This window comes from Gavialis gangeticus, unplaced genomic scaffold, assembly GCF_001723915.1.
Source record: "Gavialis gangeticus isolate Ggan-Ray unplaced genomic scaffold, GavGan_comp1, whole genome shotgun sequence".
Lineage (NCBI taxonomy): Eukaryota > Metazoa > Chordata > Crocodylia > Gavialidae > Gavialis > Gavialis gangeticus.
Window position 1 is genome coordinate 62,974,661 of NW_017729024.1, and position 21,757 is coordinate 62,996,417.

The 21,757-nt window shown below is 42.9% G+C and overlaps 1 protein-coding gene across 1 annotated transcript in view; it reads left to right on the forward strand.

Moving 5' to 3' along the window:
* Positions 1-21,757, forward strand: part of DGKQ (diacylglycerol kinase theta) — a 139,659-nt gene that overhangs the window by 8,069 nt on the left and 109,833 nt on the right. Inside the window, exons 3-5 of the mRNA XM_019518213.1 lie at positions 12,258-12,357; positions 17,470-17,555; positions 19,509-19,634. Coding sequence (XP_019373758.1) covers positions 12,258-12,357; positions 17,470-17,555; positions 19,509-19,634 — 312 coding nt within the window. The remainder of the gene's footprint in view (positions 1-12,257; positions 12,358-17,469; positions 17,556-19,508; positions 19,635-21,757) is intronic.

A 21,757-nucleotide genomic window follows, 5' to 3' on the forward strand; every position in this document is an offset into this window, starting at 1 on the left:
CTCAGTTAGGGTTCCATGGTTGGATATTATAGGTCTGCCTGGGTTTCCTTGTTTGTAGACTTTAGGGAGCATGTAAAAAGTCCCTGGATTGAATAGTGAGGGGATCAAGCTTTGTAGTTTTCCTTGTAGTTCAGATGGAAATGATGTGATGGTGGGTATGTATGTGGATGTGAGTGCAGGAATAGGAAGGGTGGGGGCAATGGGAAGAATACACAAAAAGAGCTTTCTTTCCTTTCTTTATTTGCTTCCTGGGGTGAGATTTTTTTATCGCAAGCTTTTGTTTTGGGATGAGGGACATAGCATTAGAAGCAGCAGTTTTCATTAGGAGGCAATTCCATCCATTTTGAGGATAGACTTTTATGTCTGATGTGCAAGGCTGCCCATAGCTATCACTTTATGGCTCCTAATGGCTTCTCCACATTTAACTTTTTCATCTAGGACAACTGTGTTGGGCTGCCAGTCAAACTAGGCTGAGGATAGTTTTTAGTGTCAGTTTAACTTGCTGTATTTTGGCTTGTTGCAGAGATGTCAAAAATTTCACAGGCCATGGAGGGAATGGAATGATAGGTTTGACTTCTGACAGCTGAACAAAACTTAATTTCTCTGTAGCTCCACTTGAAAGACCACAAAGTGACACCCTTCCACCTAGTTAAACTGAATTCAGTAAAAACAGCACTTGTAGGTTAGTAGTAGTATTGTTAATATTGCTTCTAAAATGATCAGAACAACTGAAAAAACTTTAGGGATGCTTTTATACTCTGCAGCCAGAGGAATTCTAGGGCCAGATATTGGAATATATTTAGACTGATTTGATGAAAATGATACTGCATTGTACAACTGCTTGATGAAAACATCTTGTACCAAGCAAGTTCTGACATCTGTGTCAAAGAAGGCTGAATATGCTAGCAAGTTCAGGGAACTGAGAGTTATGCAGGACAAACGGTGGAGCAATACAATTGAAGATGATTACCCCCCTCACCCACAAAAGCACTATGAACAATCTACCTTGCCTGATTCCGGTACCAAGCAGTGATGGTTCTGCCTTGTTGACTCATTATTCATGATTTGCTTTGAGTGGCTAATCATTTTTAAGAACCTTATCAGTTGACAGTCCAGCATAAAAATGAGGTCATCTGCCAGATACCACCAAGAACAACTGTGGAATCAGTTGTTGTGCCTGTAGATACAATAATGGATGTCATTATGAAAGCTAAACTTCTACTGTTGATGTTTCTTGCTCTAGAGAGAAAACTGTGAGAGTTTTAGAAATTAAGGGTGCCTGTATACGAGTGGGGAGGCTGCTCCAATGCACTGGAGAATGTGGTGGGTAAGATTTGATAATCTTATTAAATGACTGACCATGGTTAGGTGCTCCATTAAGATCTCAGGGAAATGGATTTATGTTCAAAACTATTAGGACTTTCAACTCTTTTGTGGGGATCACTAGTTTGGGGATCCCTATATGTAAGTGAAATGCCGCAGCACAAGAGACAACGCCTGAAACTTCTGGCCATTAACCATGGCATGTTCAATGCAGACTGGACCACTCAAGTGTTAATGTTAACCAACATAAATTCATCATTTTTACTCCAATTCTCAGTTTTTACAGTAATTGATCAAAAGCACATTAACTGACATATGCAACTACTTGCATGCAATTGGAGCCACTTGGAAAAAAAATCCCTTGCTTATGAGAGAACAGGCCCCATGGAAAGCAGTGATCACTTCCTTATTTCCCCTGTCTAATTTGAAAAATTAGAGAAAATGTCATTTATACAAACAAGGCAACTACCAACCTCTAATCTACTCTGCAAAAAATAAAATAAGAAACTGAAAATAAAAATCTTGGTGGACACTTGCTGGTCTCTATAAATATGTTTAATCAGCAATTCTTGGAGAGGGCTTATTTGCACATTCTTTTTTTAGATACCTCCTAGACCCTGTACTTTACACGGTGTTTTTGGACTACAGTCTACACTTGATGTGCTACCCCAGAAGTAGAATTTTTGGTAACTATTATACACACACACTTTATATCAACTAGACTTAGAGAGCAACTATTGGAAGTGCCCAGCTCCTCTAAAACCATGCATTTAGAATGAAGACTCTTGAAAACTAAAGTGTAAGTATATTTTACTATACAGAAAACATGAGGAAAGACAGCATTTAACATGCCGGATAATAAATGGGGTGCAGTCCCACTGGGCCACGTCCTATAGGAAGGGCCCAGCCGGGTGGTGTGGCATGCAGAGACCACGTGCCGCGCCGGGTCTTGTCACCGTGGGCCGGGCCCCAGGGCCGGCTCCCACCTCTGTCCCCTGTGCCTGCAGGGGTGTGAGGTCCTGGTCCAGCCCCATGCGGCTTGCTAGTCTGGCTTTGCACTGGAGTGGGTCACAGGGCTTTGGGAGGTGCAGCTCCTGTGTGCGTCTCCTGGAGCCATGTGACCCGCTCCGGTGCAAAGCCAGACTAGCAAGTTGTAGGGATCTGGGCCAGGTCCTCACCCTCTGCGGCCCTGGGCGCATCCCCCCCCTGCCGCCCAGCAGAACAGCCCCAAGGGCAGCAGGGCCTGGCTGGGCCCCACACGTGGGGACCATGCGCTGTGCCAGGTCTTGTCACCATGGGCCCAGCCCAGCTGGGCTGCAGTGGGGCCCCATGACCCAGCTGGGCCTGGCGCACAGTCCCATGGGGCCGCACCGGGTCCTGTCACCATGGGCACAGCCCGGCCGGGGTGCAGAGGGGCCCCAGGAGCCAGCTGAGCCTGGCACGCGGTCTCTGTGTGCTGCACCAGGTCCTGCTGCCATGAGACCAGCCTAGCTGGGTGGCAAGAGCAGCCCCAGAGCTGGCAGGACCTGCCTGGGTTCAGCACATGGTTCCCCTGGTGCTGCTGTTAAAGGTTAGTTACAGGCCCTGGGCAGGGTGGGCTGTGGCCCTTCAGGGTGGAGAGCTGGGACCCTGGGTGAGGGGGGGGCCTCCAGGGTGCCTGGGACCCTGGGCAGTGGGGCTATGGCCCTCTGGGGGGGACCTGGGACCCTGGGTGGGGGGGCACTTCATGTAATGGGGGGCTGCACCCTGTGGGGGACAGGGGACCCACCCCTCCTGAGCAGTCCCCCCACAATGCCCCCGACACCCACAGTCATCCCAGCAATTGCCCCACTTCTACCCACAGACCAACCCGCATCCCTACACACACACCCACCTGCCTTCCCCCATACCCCATCTCACCCCCTTTCTGCAAACACCACATCCCCTCATCACACACCCACCATGTGTGAAGAAAACCAAAAGCACACAACACATATAGGTATTTAGAATTTATTTTATCATGATGATAGAGACACTGGTGGGCTTCAAAATTGCTTTAACATTGTAAATATACCAATAAAGCATTACCCAGCTTATCTTTCTCTCTGTCCCCCTCTAGGGGGTGTGTGTGTAGAGTAGTTTTTTGTTTTAACTGTGGAAGAACATGGATTTTGGGGTATTTTTAAAAATGGATTTGGGATGGTGCTGTAGCAGTCCAGTTGGCCCAAGGGGTAGTGTCCCCAGGTATTAATTGGCTGGACCCCAGAAGTTCCTGAGAGCAAGTAGCCCTGAGCTGCTTGCCAGGGCAGGTTTTGTGTGGATGGGACCAGGACAGGGCAGCTTTTTATACTGCTGGGGACAGCACAGGTGCTGGCCCCAGGCTGTAGCTCCCTCTGGCTGCAGATCCAGGAGGAGCCAGGCAGGGTTATTTTGCCCCAAGTGGTACAATTTGCTCCACAACAAAGTGCATGTCCGAGCACGTGCGCTGAGGCAAAAAGTCCCGGCTCAAATTTGCACTGCTTCTATTTGAGCTGCTGCAAGTGCACGTGCTTGCATGTGTGGACACACCTGTGAAGACGGAGAAGGTGGTGTTACAGGTTACCTTTTAAACCAGAGGAGGGCAAAATGCGGCCCAGGGGCCAGATGTGGCCCACTAGGCCATTCTGTCTGGCCTGCAGGGCCCGAAAAAAATTTAGAAAATAAATATTAATCTGCCCTGGGCTGCCTGTCATGCAGCCCTTGATGGCTTGCCAGAAACTCAGTAAGTGGCCCTCTGCCCAAAATAATTGCTCGCCCTTGCTTTAAACCATCATAAAGGCATGTAAAACAAGAACATTCACTCCTTAAAGGGTGCTCACCTGTGCTAAGTACCCTTTAAATGTATGCCACTTCAGGTGAGGGTTATCTTTTGATCCATTTTACCCAGATTGTTCCAGAGTACTGTTAGTTTTCTCCAAGGAGATAAAACATTCTATTTTCATTTCTTCAGTGTTCTAGGATGCGCCATTCCCAGCCCTTCCCTTTGCTCTGTAGAAAAACTTTCAAAACTCTTGAACTCTACTGCCCAGATGGGTGGTGCTGGCCCCAAGCCAACACTCCTTACTACTTCCAGGGCATGTGACCCCAGCACACCCTGGCCACTCTGAGTACCCAGGTGCAGCTCACCTGTTTGCTTGCTTCAGCACCCCTGTGCAAACAGCAGCTGCAATCCTACCACCACCTATCTCTGAAAAGAATGAACCAGAAAATGGAAACCATTCTCATCTGGGTCTGAGCTCTGCCCCAGTGTGGGATGCATGCAGCGAGCCTGCTGGGTTTCAGCTCTGCCTTGGTGTGAACACTAATACAACTCCTTCCCCGATGTGGCATGCAGTGAGCCTGCTGGGTCGCAGCTGTGCCCTGATTTGAGTATTGACTCAACCTTTCCCAATCCCAATTCAGCCAAACAGTTTGTGCAAGATTTTGGTCCTTTTATTAAGCTTTGCGCAGTGGCAGTATTGTAGCCAATGAGGTTAATCTGAGGTGCGATTTATTGCTAGTTGAAAACTTATCTTCACTCCTTTCTATTAACTTCTTCCCTCCTCCCATCCCCCTCCCAAGATTTTTTTTTTTCTTCTCCCTTCCCTCTTCTCCCGCCCCTGGGGAGGGATAGACTCTTAATTCCTGTCCATACCCCTGCTTCCCAAGAACTCTAGTGGTAAGTTACAGTAGTGCATGTCTTAGGCAGCATTAAGGCTAACCTATGACTACTCTGAAACTATTCAAACTTTATGATGGCATAACATTCCACAGACTTAAAATGTTTTAAAGGTAACCTGTAAGAGAACCCTCTAGAGAGATTTATTGTCCAAACTCCACATTGGAATGCAGCCATACTCTTCTCTACTTTTTGTTTTGTTCTTCTGTGATTGGGTGTCATGGAATTTGAGCTGTATTCTGTAGAGTGGTGTTTTCTTTTCTCCTTCCATTGGCTAGGAGCCTTCTGGGGTCTAATGTCCCAGAGGAAAGGTAAGAGTAAATGAAGGTGAGTTTGAACTGAACACCAAGGAGCTAATTTGCTGGAATAATAACCCATTGCTTATGAAGAGCAACTGATGCTTAAAGTTTTAATTTTATAACTTACATCAGAAAAATGACATCTCCCAATGGCGTAAGTGATGCATAGTGGGGGCATGTGCCCTCCCCCCTCCCCCCAGCACTGGTGCCTCCCTTGATGGCAAGCAGCTGGGAGGGGGGCACAGATGGTGCTAGTGCTCCCCCTGAAATTGGCTCTGCCAGTGGTGGAAGTGCCGGCACTTCTGCTGCTGCTGTGTTGCATGCAGAAGTGCTGACACTTCTGGCACTGCCATGCCACAGGTGACCCACCTCCCCCCGGTTGTTGCCCTGCTGGTGACCCCCCAGACTTGGGAGGCACAAGTCACCCATGCCCAATGGCACGTTATACCCTGGTGGGCTACTGATGCAGTTAAAAAAGTGAACAAGTACTAGCTATTGGATTTGGAACGCTCATCTCTGATCTTGCCCATTAAGCTGTGTGGCAGTCCTAATATCTTGACTGGAAAAGCTCTGGCTCCAGGTTTTGCTCGCTTCATCCTGGATCTTTGGAGATGCATTGTTTTAGCAGCATAATTACCCAGAATGTAAAAGTAGGATGATACGTACCATAATACAGCAGCTAGAGTTTCTCATAATGCCACTTTTTTTTTCTTTATACTGTAATTGTAATAAAACAGATTTTTTTTCCTGAATGTTTTCATTGGCCTGATGTTCATCTCCTCCACTCTCAAGAAAGTAATATTTAATAATTTAGGAGGAAAAGATTCTGAGTTCTTTATTCCTAAGGTTGAGGAAGTTCTTTGTAAATTTGATATAAACTATATGATGGCATAAGATAATGCCAGGCTAGTCTCTTCAACTCTGAGTCTTTTGCAAATTCAAAAATACTATTCAGAATCCATGGGGTTTCATTTCCATGAAAATCTTTTCTTTTTTTATTCTAGTCTTGCTTTATCCCTGTTAATAGGATTTCCAGAGTAATTGTAGTAGTAATAACGATAAGTGATTAAAAAACCCCACAACTTTCTGGATGAAATTTTTTACCTATAAGGTACTAAATGGTACAGACTCTATCTAAGGAAGTGTCTTCTCTCATATTGCATCATGATCCCCAAGATCAGCCCAAAGTAAGCATCAGTGTGCCAAGTCTGCTTGGCAAAAATGTTTGGGAGATTGTTCTCAGCTCTGAATCACCTTTCCTCTTGAGGCCTGCCAGAGCCTGAGCCTAAACATCTATTGGAACCACTGCAAGACCTTCCTAATTGGGCAAGTGTATAACAAACAAAGCTAGACTAGGCTAGTGTTTTGGGGGTTTCTTTTGTGGGTTGATACTTGCATTTTAAGTTGTTTTGTTCTGTTGTTCATTCTTCTGTTTTTTAATAAACTAATCTCTTCTCTAATTTTAAGTCTGTGAGCCTTTGTTGGGAATGGCAGCATATTAAACATGCAAATAAAGATAGGTCCTCTTATCCTCAGATTTTCAGGGTAATTGCTGCTTGTACATGTTAGACCCTGACTCCATGCAGTGCCCAACAACTAGGGATATGACACTCCAATTACCCGTGGATCCTGTTACACATTAGCCAAAGCAGAGGAGGGAGCAAACACCAGCACACATTGCTCGCAACAGCTTTTTAATAGAATGGAGACTGCTTCGGGTGAGCTCCCACACTGACAGAATATGGGGAGCAGCAACGAACAATAGTTTTTTCCCATATTTATACACTTTGCTTTATACTCATAAACATTTACCCTGTCTTGTTCCACCCATTTCTCCTCCCATCTCAAGCTCTGCCTCTGTTTACTGTTTACTTCATTAACATGGAATAGCGTATGCATTTCATTCATTTACATGTCTTTTTGCTATGAGCGCATGTCTAAGACCTTGACTTTTCTTCTTTGGTCAATGGGAAGACTTTGACCAAAACCTGGAAGCTTCTGGAGGCTTCTTCACCCGTTACCATTTGCCTTTTTGCATATGTTCATCTTGGATTTTGTTACCAATTATGTTGTTTTTCACATTTCAGTCTGTTTTTCTGTCTTAGGTTGTACCATCTTCTACCCTTTTTTGGGCCCCTCTATCTTATCTCGTTCCTTACTGTAGCTGGTTTACAGCACACAGGCTTAATTGCTGCTTTTCCCAGAAAAGTGGTTAACACAATTAAGATGGTTACTTAACATAAGCAAATGGCTGGCTTAGATATCATTCTGCCTTGTGGTTAGCAGCTTTGGTAGGCCACAGGTCATGTCTTTGTATTCAGCTGCAAATCCAGTGCTCCCCAATAATCCTAATTATTGTTACCCTAACAGTAAAGAGAGAAGTTTTTTTGTAAACCAAACCACTCCTTTGGAAAATAAAAATGCAGACCACGTAAAGCCAGTAAATAATAACACAAATGTCTGGTAAGATGGTTTTGTTAAGAGGTTAGAAAATGGATTTGTTTTGGATGGCTAGGATTACTTGGAATAGGGTGATCTTGCCTTAAGCGAGGGGTTGGACCAGACAATCGGAAGACATTTGAAGAGAAAGGGGCCAAATGCACAAACATGTAAACAGAGGAATTTTCCAACAATCTTATTTAATCAAAGCCAACATGAAGGTGTCTCTCCCCTAGTATCTGATGGGGCAAAATGAGGGAAAATCATAAAATGACCAGTGAGTTCATAACATAGAGGACAACCTTTTGGAAGAGATCTGCTCAATGACAGTTTTGCCTTGCCTAATTAAACAAACTGATTGGGAAGCTAACAATTAATAAAGACACAGAAACAGGGCTGTGGATTGTTAGGAAAGAGCATGCCAGAGCTTATGACAGCTGTGAGTGAATTGAAGGCAATGGAGCCTGATTTGTTTTATCCCAAATTGCTGAAAAAAATTGATGGAAGAAATCTCAGCTCCTGCAGCAGTACTTACAAAATCATGGATTACTTTGTGCCCATCTTTTTTTAAAGATGGGTAAGAAGAAGGTTGACCTGAGAAATTATAGACCAGCCAGACAGACTAAAATGCATGGGAAGTTGAAAGAAAATTTTCAAGCAGTCCATTTTTAGACATCTGGAGGAGAAAGAGGCAATCTCTATATGGCTGTATGATGTATTAAAAATGAATCATGCCAAATCAGTTTGATTACCTTTGGGGTAATTCATTGTGGGGATGAGGGGAGTGTGGTTGATGTAATGTACTGGATTTAGTAGATTTTGATCCAGTTCCATGTTACATTCTCGTAAGTAAACTGGAGAAATGTGAACTTGAAAGAATTTCTGTTAGGTGGATACATAATTGGTTGAATAAATGCAAATAAAGAGTAACTAAATGATCATTATCAGAATGGCAAGAGGTCTTGAGTGGGGTCCGCAGAGTCATGTCCTAGCTCAGTTGCTGTCAAATCATTAAAAGATAACTGGTACTAGGGAAAATAGAGAGATTCCTGATTGATTGTGTCAGCAGTGTCACAGTTGCAAAAAGCAAATACAGTTTTGGGTTGCGTTAATAGAAGGTCACGTAAGACATGGGGGCTGACTGTGCTGCTTTACTCGGCACCGGGTGTATTGTGTGCAATTTTGGCTCTGCATTTTAAGGATATGGAGAAATTGGAGGGGATTCAAAGCCAAGGAAGAAAGATAATAAAGGTGTTGGAATATTACGAAGAAAGATTGAGAAAACTAGGTACGTTTAGTTTGGAGAAAGGGAGATTGAGATATTAGTTATCAATAATTGAAAAGTTGCTATAAAAAAAGGTTCTGTGTTCAACTGTTCTCCCCAGTACAGAAGGCAGATCATCAGACAATAGGTTTAAACTTCACTAAAGCAGATTTGGATTATGTCTCTGAGAACTTCTCAACTGTAAGAACAGTAGGGTGATGGAACAAGCTGCTCAAGGAATTCCTTTGGAGGTTTTCAAGAGGATTTAGAATTAAGTATTTCCTTCATTTACACAGGGAAACATCCCTCTTCTAAGCCTATGCTTCTGTAAATGATTTTCAATAACTTCTGTCAAAATTAGGGTAACTTTCTTTCTTTTCTAGAAACAAAACGTATCCCCCACCTTCCCCTTTTTTAAATTTTTTGTAACAGAAAGCAAAAAAGCCTTGATGTTTCTCCTCTGTCCACCCAAAATATTTTTCTAAGCAATGAACGTTCTTGGGTTTACCCATCTTTCCCTTCCTTTTCCTTCCCTTCCTCTGTTCACCTATCTGCCTTCTAGTATGGGTTTTGTATATATGCTGATGAACACTGTATCTTGGTGCCTGAGAGAGGATGTAGACCATCAGTAAAATGGTGAAATGATTGTACAAAAAGGACTACATGGTTGATCTTAACTAGAGGTGCACCGGTTTATATTGGTCCATTTCAAATTGGCACCGATAAAAGGAAAATTAACTTTATCAGCAATCAGCTTTTTTTGGCTGGTGTAGCTGATAATGTCATCGATAAATGTCATGAAGAAGGTTGCCTATGCCCAAAAGCTTGCAAGAGAGAATTTTTTTTGCAAATATCTAGTTGGTCTAATGAAAGTTATCACCTCTGCCTTATGTTTGCATGATGTCATATATTATCTAGAACCTGCTTTTAAAAATTGTTTCCAGTACTTTTTTTAATTAGATCATTATTTTAAATTTCAGCAGAAATAGGATTTAACGTATTATTGTGGAGCAGTGAAGGATGACAGTTTATTGGATAGTCATGGAGGCTGTGTTGGTTTGTTAAAAGTCTAGATGACATGATTCCTGGGCATGCATATAACTACAGCTATCAAGGGACCAAACTTGTGGACTTGGTCTGGCCTTCGGATATTGTCTCAATGGTCTAAAGGGGAGAGAGAAAGTCTGAGCGGTCTCCACTCCTCCATACTCTTCCCTAGGCATACACATTAAAGATCCTGGTGATCTCTTATGCATGCACCGTGATCCAGAAAGGATTGACGGTTGCCTACTGTTACATTTATATAAAACTTAAAATTTAAAGTACTGAAAGCTAACCACAATTTATAGATACAAGTAATTTGATTTCTAAAATCTGAAGAGCACATTTGTTTGTCTTGCATATTGCTATCATACTAATACAGTAAGGTGTTAAAAATTGTCTGCAGGGTGTGGATCATATATTTAACTATGTATTTTAATGTTACGTTTTCACACTTGTTAGTGTCAGTTTCTGTCTTTTAGATACCGATTCTTATGGTTTGGTAGCATTATTGTGCTTGATGAAGAGACTTGATTATAAGATGCACTTACAGCCTGAATTTAATAATAGCTATATCAGAGGTAGGGCGTCTGGTTTTAACTGCTCAACTAAGGTGTTTCTTCTAGTCTTTATTTTGGTACATTACTTATTTCTGGATTTCAGTGATATTACTTTATGTGAGCAAAACAACAGATTTTATCTCGTGCATTAATGTCACTAAAAGGTTTTGCTAAAACTATTTGTTTAGCCCTTAGCAACAGAACTTTGAAATATATTACTGATCAGTGGGAAGTTGAACAATTCCTTTCTGGACCAAAGATGGTTGTAAGGCTGGTAGTATATCTTCCTCAGAATTCAGAAAAATAATTTTCACAGTCTGGTCTCTTTCATCTACTATAATCAAGATCAGTTGAGGTTCAGAATAGAAGTCTTTGCTGACCAGTCTTTGAAACATTAATTGGCTCTCTCGGCTGGAGGTTGCCGATGTTTCCGGCAAAGGGCCAGACTGTGACCCATCTTGGTCACTGGGACCTGACTGCTGCTGTGGTGTGGCATGGCGAAAGTCCTCTCCATTAAAGCTTGAGGCACTTCATTGTAGAGCAGCTCAGGTAGAGTCACGCCATTGCCAAATGCTATTGAAGCCACAGCTCTACAGGCTGGATCCATAAGCAATGTGGTGTAGGTTGATGACCACTGTTTTAGGCTGTTGTCCGTTTTATGTAGGCAAAGTAGAGTATAGGATGTGTTTTTTCAGCTGGTTGGCTCCAGTAGTAGGACAAGTATATGGTTACTGGCCTGGAAAGGAAATATTTAATAATACTTCCCTTTATAAAATTAACTTGCAGAATATGTACTTTTGGACACCTTTTAATTGTATATCCAACCAGTTAGATTATAAACCCTTCAGATCAAGGTCCACATCTTCATATGTGGGCGTTGATCATCTAAAACAGCAGTGCTCTTTTCTAAGTTAGAGTCCTTGGAAGTTGTTACATTAGAACTAGGGACCTACTGAAACCACAGCTCCTTTAGTCTTGCTCGTTTTGCTGTCTCCTTCCCCTGCCACCCCACTGCCGCTAATTGGCAGAGGGGTCCTGGCAGCTGTGCCACTTGCCAATTATCAGCCAGGAAGCAAAAACTATGGTTTAATTATACGTGGGTTTTGCTTCCTGTTGCTGATTGGCTGAGGGGCCCTAGCAGCCCTGCCCTTGTTGCTGATCGGCCAGGAGGCAAAAACCACGGCATATTTAAAACCGTGGGTTTTGCCTCCTGGCTGATCAGCAGCAAGCACTGGGACCCTCTGTCAATCAGGGAGGGGGCGTGGCAAATTATGCAAGATTAAAGGAGCAACTGTGCGGCACACTTCTGCCACGATTTCGGTAGGTCCCTAGTTATATCCTGACAAAGAATGTCTTGCATTCAAAATCTTGTTTAAGTTTATCCCAACTACATAGTTGGTCCAATAGAAGATATCACTTGAAATTATTGCCTCTTGCATTATAGTATAACTAATAATAAACACTGGTTTATTTTTTAAATATTGAAATTATTTATTTTATGTAATATAAAATATCAAAACCCACATTTTATTTTAAATTTGTACCGCTTCAAGTTGACTTCTAATCTACTTGCCACTTCAAAAGGAAATTTTTGTGAAGCATCATTTAATTGCCTAAAATTTTCAAGGGTATATGTCTTATGTTTTCATTGGTAGGTTCCGGTTGCACATTGTTTTGGACCACCAGGACACTACAAGAGAAAGTTTTGCACTGTGTGCAGAAAGCCACTGGAATTGCCTGCATTTCGATGTGAAGGTAACTTTAAAACGTGTGCATGCATCTTCAGGTGTATGTTTTATTTAAATGGGGGGGTGTGTGTAATACATGCATATGCATACGTGTGTGTGTGTGTGTGTGTGTGTGTGTGTGTGTGTGTGTGTGTAATTTAAAACCCCACTGTATGCTAATATTAACAACCGTCTCATAAATCCCTTTGTTTTTGCATTCATGGCACAAGCTATACTTGTACTTTTGTCTGTTTCATGTCTAAGTCAAGGAATAAAATTACTGCCACAAATGTAAACTCTTCACTAAATGTGAACTTTGTCATCCAGATTTGCTCTGGCTGTCAACTCGGGGCCAGTCTTGATACTTTGGCTGGATATGCCCCAGACTGAGGCAACAAAAAGCAAGTTCTAAGTTTTATTTTACTTACCTTTGTTCAGCAGTACTAATGGCAGCAAAGTTGAAAGTGAAGAGGCAGTCAGTCTTGTGCTCAGGACAGGAGGAGGAGGTAGGTATGAATCTGAACATAATTGGTAATGTTGGAAACACTCTGTAAACCCTGTTACGCATCAACAGGCAGCATAATGCCACCCTCCCTGCTTCAATTTGAAAGTGAGTAACTTCATATTTTTCTAATTTAACAAACAGAAAATCAACATGGAACTTCAACATGCTTTTCTTAGTAAGGCTTTTTGTTATAGAAATGTATTTTAAAATGCATAGTCAAGGTTTTGAGTACTTGTTGCATTTACCCAAATCCAAGAAAACTTTTTAAAATTTACTTTGATTCCTCTCCCCCCCACCCAAAAACTAGAGTCTATACATGGAAAATGTAATTTGTTGTTTTTCCATGTACAGAATCTAATCAATAGAAGTTAGTCTTAAATTTGTACCCTTCACTGTTGTCAGGGAAGGCAGAATCTAGGCCAGACCCCCACTCCTTACCCTCCCTGCTTGCCCTCCCAATTCTTCCAGAGGTAGTGCATCACTGATCTCAGATAATACCGCATCACTGAGAGAGATGATATATCATAGGTCCTTTGATTTTAGGACCAGAAGGAAAGGGAGGAAATCTTTCATGTTCAGGTCAGGACAAGCTCTGGCACTGCATCTCCACATCAATCTCCTTCTTCAGCCTTTGCAAACCTGATGTGCTTTCCGTGATTAGATCACACTCCAGAGGTAAGTCCCCGACCAGGAGCTTACTGGCACATTGCTTTGCCTTGCCTTTCAAGTTGACTGGTGCTTCCTGTTTTGTAAAAACATCATAGAGTCCATGGGCATTCTCAGAAGCTTCCCATCCACTAAAAACTCCAGAAGAAACTCTTGGAGACCTGGGCACTGTCACCAGCACAACAAGAATGCAGTGGTTTCATCCAACAACTTGCTGGGTCATGTGTACCCATAATTGGCAACAACTGCTAAGCTGGTGGTACTTATGACGCACGCTTTTCTGGCAGACCCGGATAAGAGAGTCTGCTAAAGAGTAGTCACTCCACCTTGAACTTGGACTAGATATGTCAGTGGTAATGTGAAAGAACCGGCTCCTGAAGGTGGCCATAATGCCATCTCGTGGCCGAACTACCGGTTTCCGTCAGATCTTTGGGATAACTTCCTCATGGTCCCACCTGCCAAGCTGTGATGGCAAGTGTACTTTGTTGGGAGGTTAAGCCTTTGAGTGTGTGCCCCTTGGATCCGCATGTGGCCTAGCTGATTGGGTCCTATTGGCTCTATCTGTGCCCTCAGGCAGTAACTTACTTTAGGGGAGTTAATCATGGCCTCCAGCTACCCCCATAGCCACAACCATGCCTCACAAGTGTCACTTCATCATTATTTTTTGTGGGACTTCCAAGTCCCATCCACATTCCCTTTGGCCCCTTTTCTCTTGCTGAAGCCCTCAGCCCACTGTTTTGAGCTTTGTCTCCCAGGCTTCAGCCCCACTGCATCCATGCCCTTTACAGGACTTAACACAGAGCTCCCCTTTGGTAACCTGCTGCATGGCCTTCAATTCACCCCTCCCACCCTGCAACCACAACCTGGTCCCCCAGTTATAAACCAAGATACAAGCAAATGCTTCCAGCTAAAATCAAACCCCACTCTGGTTTGATTCCCACAGTCCCACAGCCCTTTGTACTGTCCCATAGCCCGTAGATCCCTGCACGTCCATCTGGAGCTCCTCTCTTCTGCAGAGTGCTGGGCCAGACTGCTGGCTTACACTCGGGAGGTTAGCTTATATACCTCTGGGCACTACCTTTCTGGTCACATTGCTCCACATTGAATACACATTTTAAAGTATAGTTCTATTAAAAAAAAAAAAAAAAAAAAAAGTCTTACTAGGAAATGCATTTTGGAGTTCCAGGTTGACTTTTTCTGTTCATTAATTAGAAAAATATGAAGTTACTCACCTTCAAATTTTGATTGGAGGAGGGAGGGTGGAATTATGCTGCCTGTTGATGCGTTACAAGGTTTACAGAGTGTTTCCAAAATTACCAAATATGTTCCAGCTCCTCCACCATGCACAAATGTTTTCCCTCTAGCACAAATGTTTTCCCTCTAGTCTCCTGTTCCTGTTGCCCTGCTGTCACCTGGCTGCGTAGTCCAGTATAGCTAGTTTTAAACTCAGCTGCTCTTTCCTTCTTAAATTGACAGGGACAAAGCCCCTGTTACAAGTACCAGCTGTCCTGCCAGTACCATAAGTTTCCTCAATTTTTCCTTAGTGGGCTGAGAGCTCTTGCTCCCAGATTGTTGACTTCTTAGGATCTTATGATTCCCTGGGAATTTTATCTTTTCTCTCTTGACTGACCCTTTTGAATCAACCTGATACCAAAGCAAACAATTTTCTCGCCCCAGGCACTGCTTATAAAGATGACCTGACTTTGCAAGCATATGAGTATCTGCCACTGCTCTTCTCTCTGTTGTGTAGGCCGCAGGAAAAAATCCAGCCATTACAGGACCTGTTTCCATGGTAATGTTCAAATGGCAAACTATTGGTTTTAGGAGATCCCCTCTTTCTTAGCATGTCTCTACTGCCTGGATTTTTTTCCCCACACCCCAGGATCCTAAGCAGTAGACTGCCTACATGCCTTCCTGGTGTTGTTCAACATCATCATTTTAGTCAGACCCAGTGTATCATCTGCCACTGGTAGCTACCTAGCCGTTGTGTCTGGGATTAGAGCTGATAATGGTCTTTGTGTGGTCTTCCTTCCATGTGGCACAGCTGTCTCAAATGCACTGCCCCTTACAGAGGATGCCAGGATCTTTTTGAATTTGATGGGGTGGGTGGCAAGAGAGCTGTGCAGCTTTCCAGAGGAGGTGGTTGAGCTTACCTCCACATATCTTTCTAGATATCTTAACGCGACCTGGATCCATCTGAGGCTATACTGCCTATCAGTGATATGAACTGAGACCCTGCTGTACTTCAGGCAAGCCTCTGTGTTGTTGGAGGGCAGGGTTGAGAAAGGGGGCATAGATAAGAGTGAATAGGGCACAGAGTTTCTCGCAAGGGAGCAGGTTTCTTCTACTCCAGCTCTGCTCCATCCTTATCACTTGTGTTGGAGGCTAACAAAGTGGACCAAACCAAATCAGTGCCTAAAGAAAAGGAGCCATGCAGATTGGACTTTTTTGGTAACTGAACCTACTCCTTTGCAAGCTTACAGTTTAGAATCACAAATTATCAATGTCTGTTGACACTGATAGCCTCATATCCTATGGCAGTAGTTACAGTCAAGAGGAGATCATTGGCTTTAGGGATCTGCGCTATCAGGAGATGTTCAGATAGTGGTAGAGTCTCAGTACTTCCGACTCCGAAGTACAACCAAGCTCTTTATTCCCTCAGGGATTCAATGGCTGACTTCCAAACTTTGAGCATTTCAGCTATATACAGTGTGTGGCTGTACTACTTAAATGCCTTGTGATCAAAAAAGCAAGCACTTATGGTTTAATAAGCAAAAGTCCTTGATGGCTCAGCAAACCACCTCCTTCTGCAATTTCTCCAGTGGGCAGGGAGTTAGACATCGCAGTTGGAGATGGTTGCAAGCATTCCTCTTTCCTGTCTAGAGCTACCCTGGCTCACTCTCTTTTTCCAGCATAGACCCAAGTAACATGTGACCACTTGGTCCTGGACTTGATAGCTTATGGAGAACTACTATATAATTATATATGCTGTCATTCACAAGTTCCCCTTCCTTGTCTCTCTTCAGGGATCCTTCTTACAAGTCTCTTCATGAAAGAAGTCCATCCCTTGTTAAGTGGGAGCAATAAAAGGTTCCTTCAGGACTTATGCACATACTCAGATCAGTTAGGAAAGTTATTTCACCTTTCTACTAACAGTTGTGGTTAAGGCATTTGGGAAGGGGTTTCCTTTATGGTGCTGTAAGAAATCTTTGCATTTCCTAATGAACTTTAAAGATGTGGGCATAATGCTCATGATGCATCTCTGCCTTTCCACAGAATAAGTGCAACATACACAGTGGCAGTGTAGATTTCACCTTACTGCCTCACCTTTGAACACATGCGCTGAGCACATAAAGCTGCTGCTTCCAATGACTCTTCTATTGCCTGCTTCTAATCCCAGATAAGGATGTGACAGGGAAAAAGTCTGGTTTTGATTCAGAGATAAGGGTGCAAGAACACCGGACAATACTACTAACATTTTAGCATTGCATTTCCTTCATAACTTTGTTAAGGCCATAAAGTATAATTTGTGAGTATTTTTTGTGCTTATCTTTGAGATGGGATATCAGAATAAGGTTTGTCTAATTAAAATTTAATTAGTTGGTCATAGTTTTAGGTGCCTCTTCTAAATCTAGGATTTTATTTTCAGATGTGGAAAAAGAAACTGTCCTATTGCTAAGAATTTTCTGAACTCTGAATTCTCCAATTTAAAATGTGAGCTGGTTATGTTAGAGAAGAGGACTTGGTTATGCTTATTGGGAGTATTGTCATCCCTGTGATAAGCTGTTGTTTTAATTGAATGGGAAGAAATGGTGAAATTGCTTAAGACAAACTTAGATTTTCTTTCCTATGTATTGATCTTTTCTGAATGGAAAAGAGCATGAGAGAAAGTGTTGTACAAATAGGCTTGCTTACTTTTTACGCTGTCTGGGAGATGAAACATTTCCTGTTTCTACTTTTTGCTTTTAGTATGTGAACTACACGTGCATACAGATTGTGTTCCGTTTGCTTGCAGTGACTGCCGTCAGTGCCATCAGGATGGGCATCAGGACCATGTAAGAGTGCACTTCCTATAAAATACAATTGTATACTTTAAATATGAAAAAATAATGTTTAACAGCCTTTTATAATTTATAAATTCTTTAAAAATAGCTAGAAAATCTTCATTTCTTGTAATGTCTCTGGGTGCTAAGGATCAAATGCAAAATGATTTGCGAGATGTACCTGTTGAATAATAGGGAACTGTAGAATACATATAACTTGAATATTCATATAAAATCCATAGATATGTAAATCTGACATTTACAGAGGTAGCTGTGCCATTTTCATCCTGTTTTTAAATTTAAATTTTCAAGGTATTGGAAAGAGGACAACAAATACTGTTTTGTATGTTGAGAGTTCTTGGCAGTCTGAAATGCTTATCCCAGGGATAGTAAGAGGCCCTGCAGAAGCCATATAACTGAAATCTTATGCATCTGAGGGTGCCTCATAGATGTTACTCCAATCATGATATTGTTATCCTTTCGTGATGAATACATCATGCCATGTACAGGCTGTCAGGAGAAAGGAAAAATGAACAACAGCTTTCACTTCTGCTGCTGACCAGCTGGGGAAGCTCTCTGGTCAGCAGCACTAGTGAAAGAATGAGATCACTCTACTGAGGAGGAATATCCCCTGGGATTTCCGTGGGAAGCAGGGGGAAGGGGAGGAGGGGAAATCCTCCCCCCAGTTTCCTCCACTCACAGGTGGAGCCAGGGACACTGGCAGGAGCACAGGCTAGGTCTCCTGAGCAGCAGCAAGGGGCAGGGGAGAGAAATCCCCATGGTCACTTCCTTCATGCACAAGTGCAGGGAGCCAGGGACACCCTGCCCAGCTATAGCACAACCCCGTCTTCCAGGAAGCAGCAAGCAAGGTGGAATTTCCTTGCTTTTCTGCTTGCTATGACCCAGGAGACCGGGGTTGCTTATGGCTGGGCAGGGTGTCTGGTTCTCTGTAAGTTTGGGGGGGGGAAGTGAAGGGGATTACCTCCCCTCCCAGACATCAGCAAGCTTGGTAGACCCAGGCTCTGCTTTAGCTAGGCACAGTGCCCCCCAGCCTCATGCACAGGTGGAGGGAAGTGGGGTGGATTCCCCATGGCCCTGACTTGGTGCTGCCCAGAAGACCTGGGCAGCACCTGGGAGGCTCCAGCATGGCAGGAGTGTCCCTTCCTATCTGCTGTGCTCGTATAGGAGACTGGGAGAGCTGTATTGTTTCTGCTGGATGTTGGTGTGTAGAGAAAATGAATCTAGGGATTAGAAATATGCTGGGGCAGCAGTTTCTTGTTCTTTTTCAGAGAAGTTTACACTGGAGATACAGCAATGCATCCTGGGATGCTGGAAGAGCAGCAAATTGCTATCCAGTAATGTATGCCTTGCTACACATGTAGATTAAAACTTGATAGCAACCAGCTATAAAGTTAATACACATTTTTGGTCAATTTTAGCTGGTTGGAGTTTTTTATTGTGTGATAGGTACTTTGCATCTGTAGCTGGTCTCAGTTAATTGCTCTGTTAACCACTTAATTGCACAATACCCCTAGCCTATAGAGAAGCCTGAAGAGGGTTTACTGTTATTGCCTCTGGCAAGGCTTTATGTGCTGTTCCCCACCCCAGTCTGTAAAATGCAGATACTGATTGTAATCTCTTAATTAGTATGTGTTGAGAATTTGTTAATATTTGCAATGAACTGAAGAGAGAAAACCCAATAGTGTTCAGCTCAATACATTTATTCCTGAACTAGTGGTTTTGTGGTCAGGGAAACAGAACTTTTTAAGGTTCCTTTATAACTGAATTCCTGTTGGAATGTAATGGTATGTTGCCAACTTGCTTATCCGTCTCTCAGTTAAATACAGATTTTTTTTATTTATATATTCCTTAAGGTTAGTAGGCCTTATTTTAAAAATTAATTTATTTAGCAACACTATTGTATTTTCCATTATGAATAATTAATATATTGATCCATTTTTGTAGGATACATACCATCATCACTGGAGGGAGGGAAATCTTTCTTCTAATGCTCGCTGTGAAGTCTGTAAAAAAACCTGTGGTTCTTCTGAGGTGCTGTCTGGTATGAGATGCGAGTGGTGTGGCATTCTGGTATGTAAATATCACTGGAACTACAAGCTTTATTAAACAATAGTTTTTTGGATTTTAAAACTTCGTGAATAAGATGGAGATTTGTTAGATTATCCTTGTAATTTAAATAAAATATCTGGTCTTTTGTTAGCCTCTGAAGTAGGGGAGTTTCAACAGGGTGAATTTCATTTAGAAATTCTAAATACAGGATCATTTGGATTACAGCACACAGGCAATTGCTACAGTTCCCTAAAGTATAAGATGGCTATACTGCCTCTTATCTTGTAATACTGAGTATTTTTAGCTCATGCAATTCAAGGTAAAAAAAAATGTACCTACCCTGACATGTTCCTGATTTGTTCCTTTTCAATATGGAACACTTTTGAATTCTGAAAGTTATTACTATCACTTTCTAAAGTTAACTTTTTCTGTTTTTTGTATGACTTGTATTTAATTCCTGTGCAACACAAGTGTCCTATATTTTATATGACATATTTAGGAAACAGAAAGCCAGAGCTCTTGACAGACTTAACACTGATTTGAATCCTGATTTTGTAAATACAGACTGCTCCATCCATCAAAAGCTGGCACTGGGGCAAAATACAGCAATAGTACATAGAAAGAGCATGCAGATAGTTAAGGACAATTAATATAGAGCATATATTATCATTATTTTTAAATACAACATGAATATGTTGGCTTACAGAATTGGTGTCTTATGTTGTTTGATATTTCAGAAATATTTTATATGAATTAGTTATACAGAAATATTTTGAAAGCATGGTATATTTTAACGTTACTCATAATATATTAGCTTTTATGAAGAAAATATGGACTTTGGCAAATTATCAGCCTGTCTTATTGACTTTGTTCATTCATTTATTGAGTATGTTTGACTTCCAAGAACAATAGAAAGGTATGCCTTGGATTTAATTCTAGCCCTTAGCCAAGGAGCCTGGCTGATAAACTCCAAAAAGTAAAATTCCAAAATTTGGAAACTTGTTCATTGCTCAGAACTGGGCAGTTTGTGAAATTTAATGTAAATATCCATCTTTTGCAAATACCATTAATATGTGGAATCCAGGGATTCAGATTAAAAAAAATCTTAGTATTACTACTTTTGTGTGTAGCTATATCTCTACAAGTTTAAATTTTAAAGTAGGTGTTTGTAAGTCCTTTTTAAAAAATAGTTAGAAATCGACACAGCTTTATAAATAAAGTGTAATATATCCAAATTTGGTTTGAGTTGCAGTCCATTGTGGCAGGGCACTTTTGGTGCCTGCCACTTTAAGCGCTTGAGTGGGAACAGACCCCATCAGGCGGCCACATGGTAGTCAGGAGGCCACCTGATTGGTGGAGGGCTGGGCACCCTGGGTACAAGATCAGGGCCAGCCAGCTGCAGCCGGGGAGCTGAAGGGTGAATATCTTCCAGCCGGAGCACTGCTTGCTCACAACATCTGGAAGTTCAGGGTAGGAACTAAGGGGATGGAGGAGGTTCCCAGTCCTGGGAAATGATCTAAAACTACACCCTGCTGGGTTTGGATGGTGTGGCGGGGCAGTCCCCAGGAAATGCCATACCTGTCCCTCCCCAGTGAAAGGCGAGGATGGGGTGCTGTAAAGCCTCAGCCCCTGCTGCCTTGTGGGTGCCCCATGGAGGGGAGAGGCTAGGGGGGCACACCCTGACAGAAAAGTACAGGGGCCCAGGCCCACTGAGTGGAGCCTGAGGCAGGGTACAGGCACACTGACAGACAACTGATGCCTGAGTGGCCATAGTCTGAGCTGGGGTTCCCAGGTACCTTGATAAACTCCTGAGGCCCAAGGGGCGTAAGGCCCAGAAGCCCTGGTGAGGGGGCAGAGTGAGAGCCAGTGGTCGTGTAGAGTGGGGCCTTAGGGGGCCTGAAGAACTGCGCATGGGCTGGCTGGAGTTGCTGGAGTTGAGGCTCCAGTGAAACAACATGAGGCCCAGGCATGTCTAAGGACACCTGAGGCCAAGATAGACCAGAGGCCAAGTGCAGCCCAATTAAGAGGCTGGGGGAGTAATAGTGGATAGTGATTTGGATGCCATCTGTGAGGCATGGGGCATGGTAAAAGGAGGGCAGAGCTGTGTATTCTGCCTTTGGCATCAGGGCATTAAATGGGCAGCC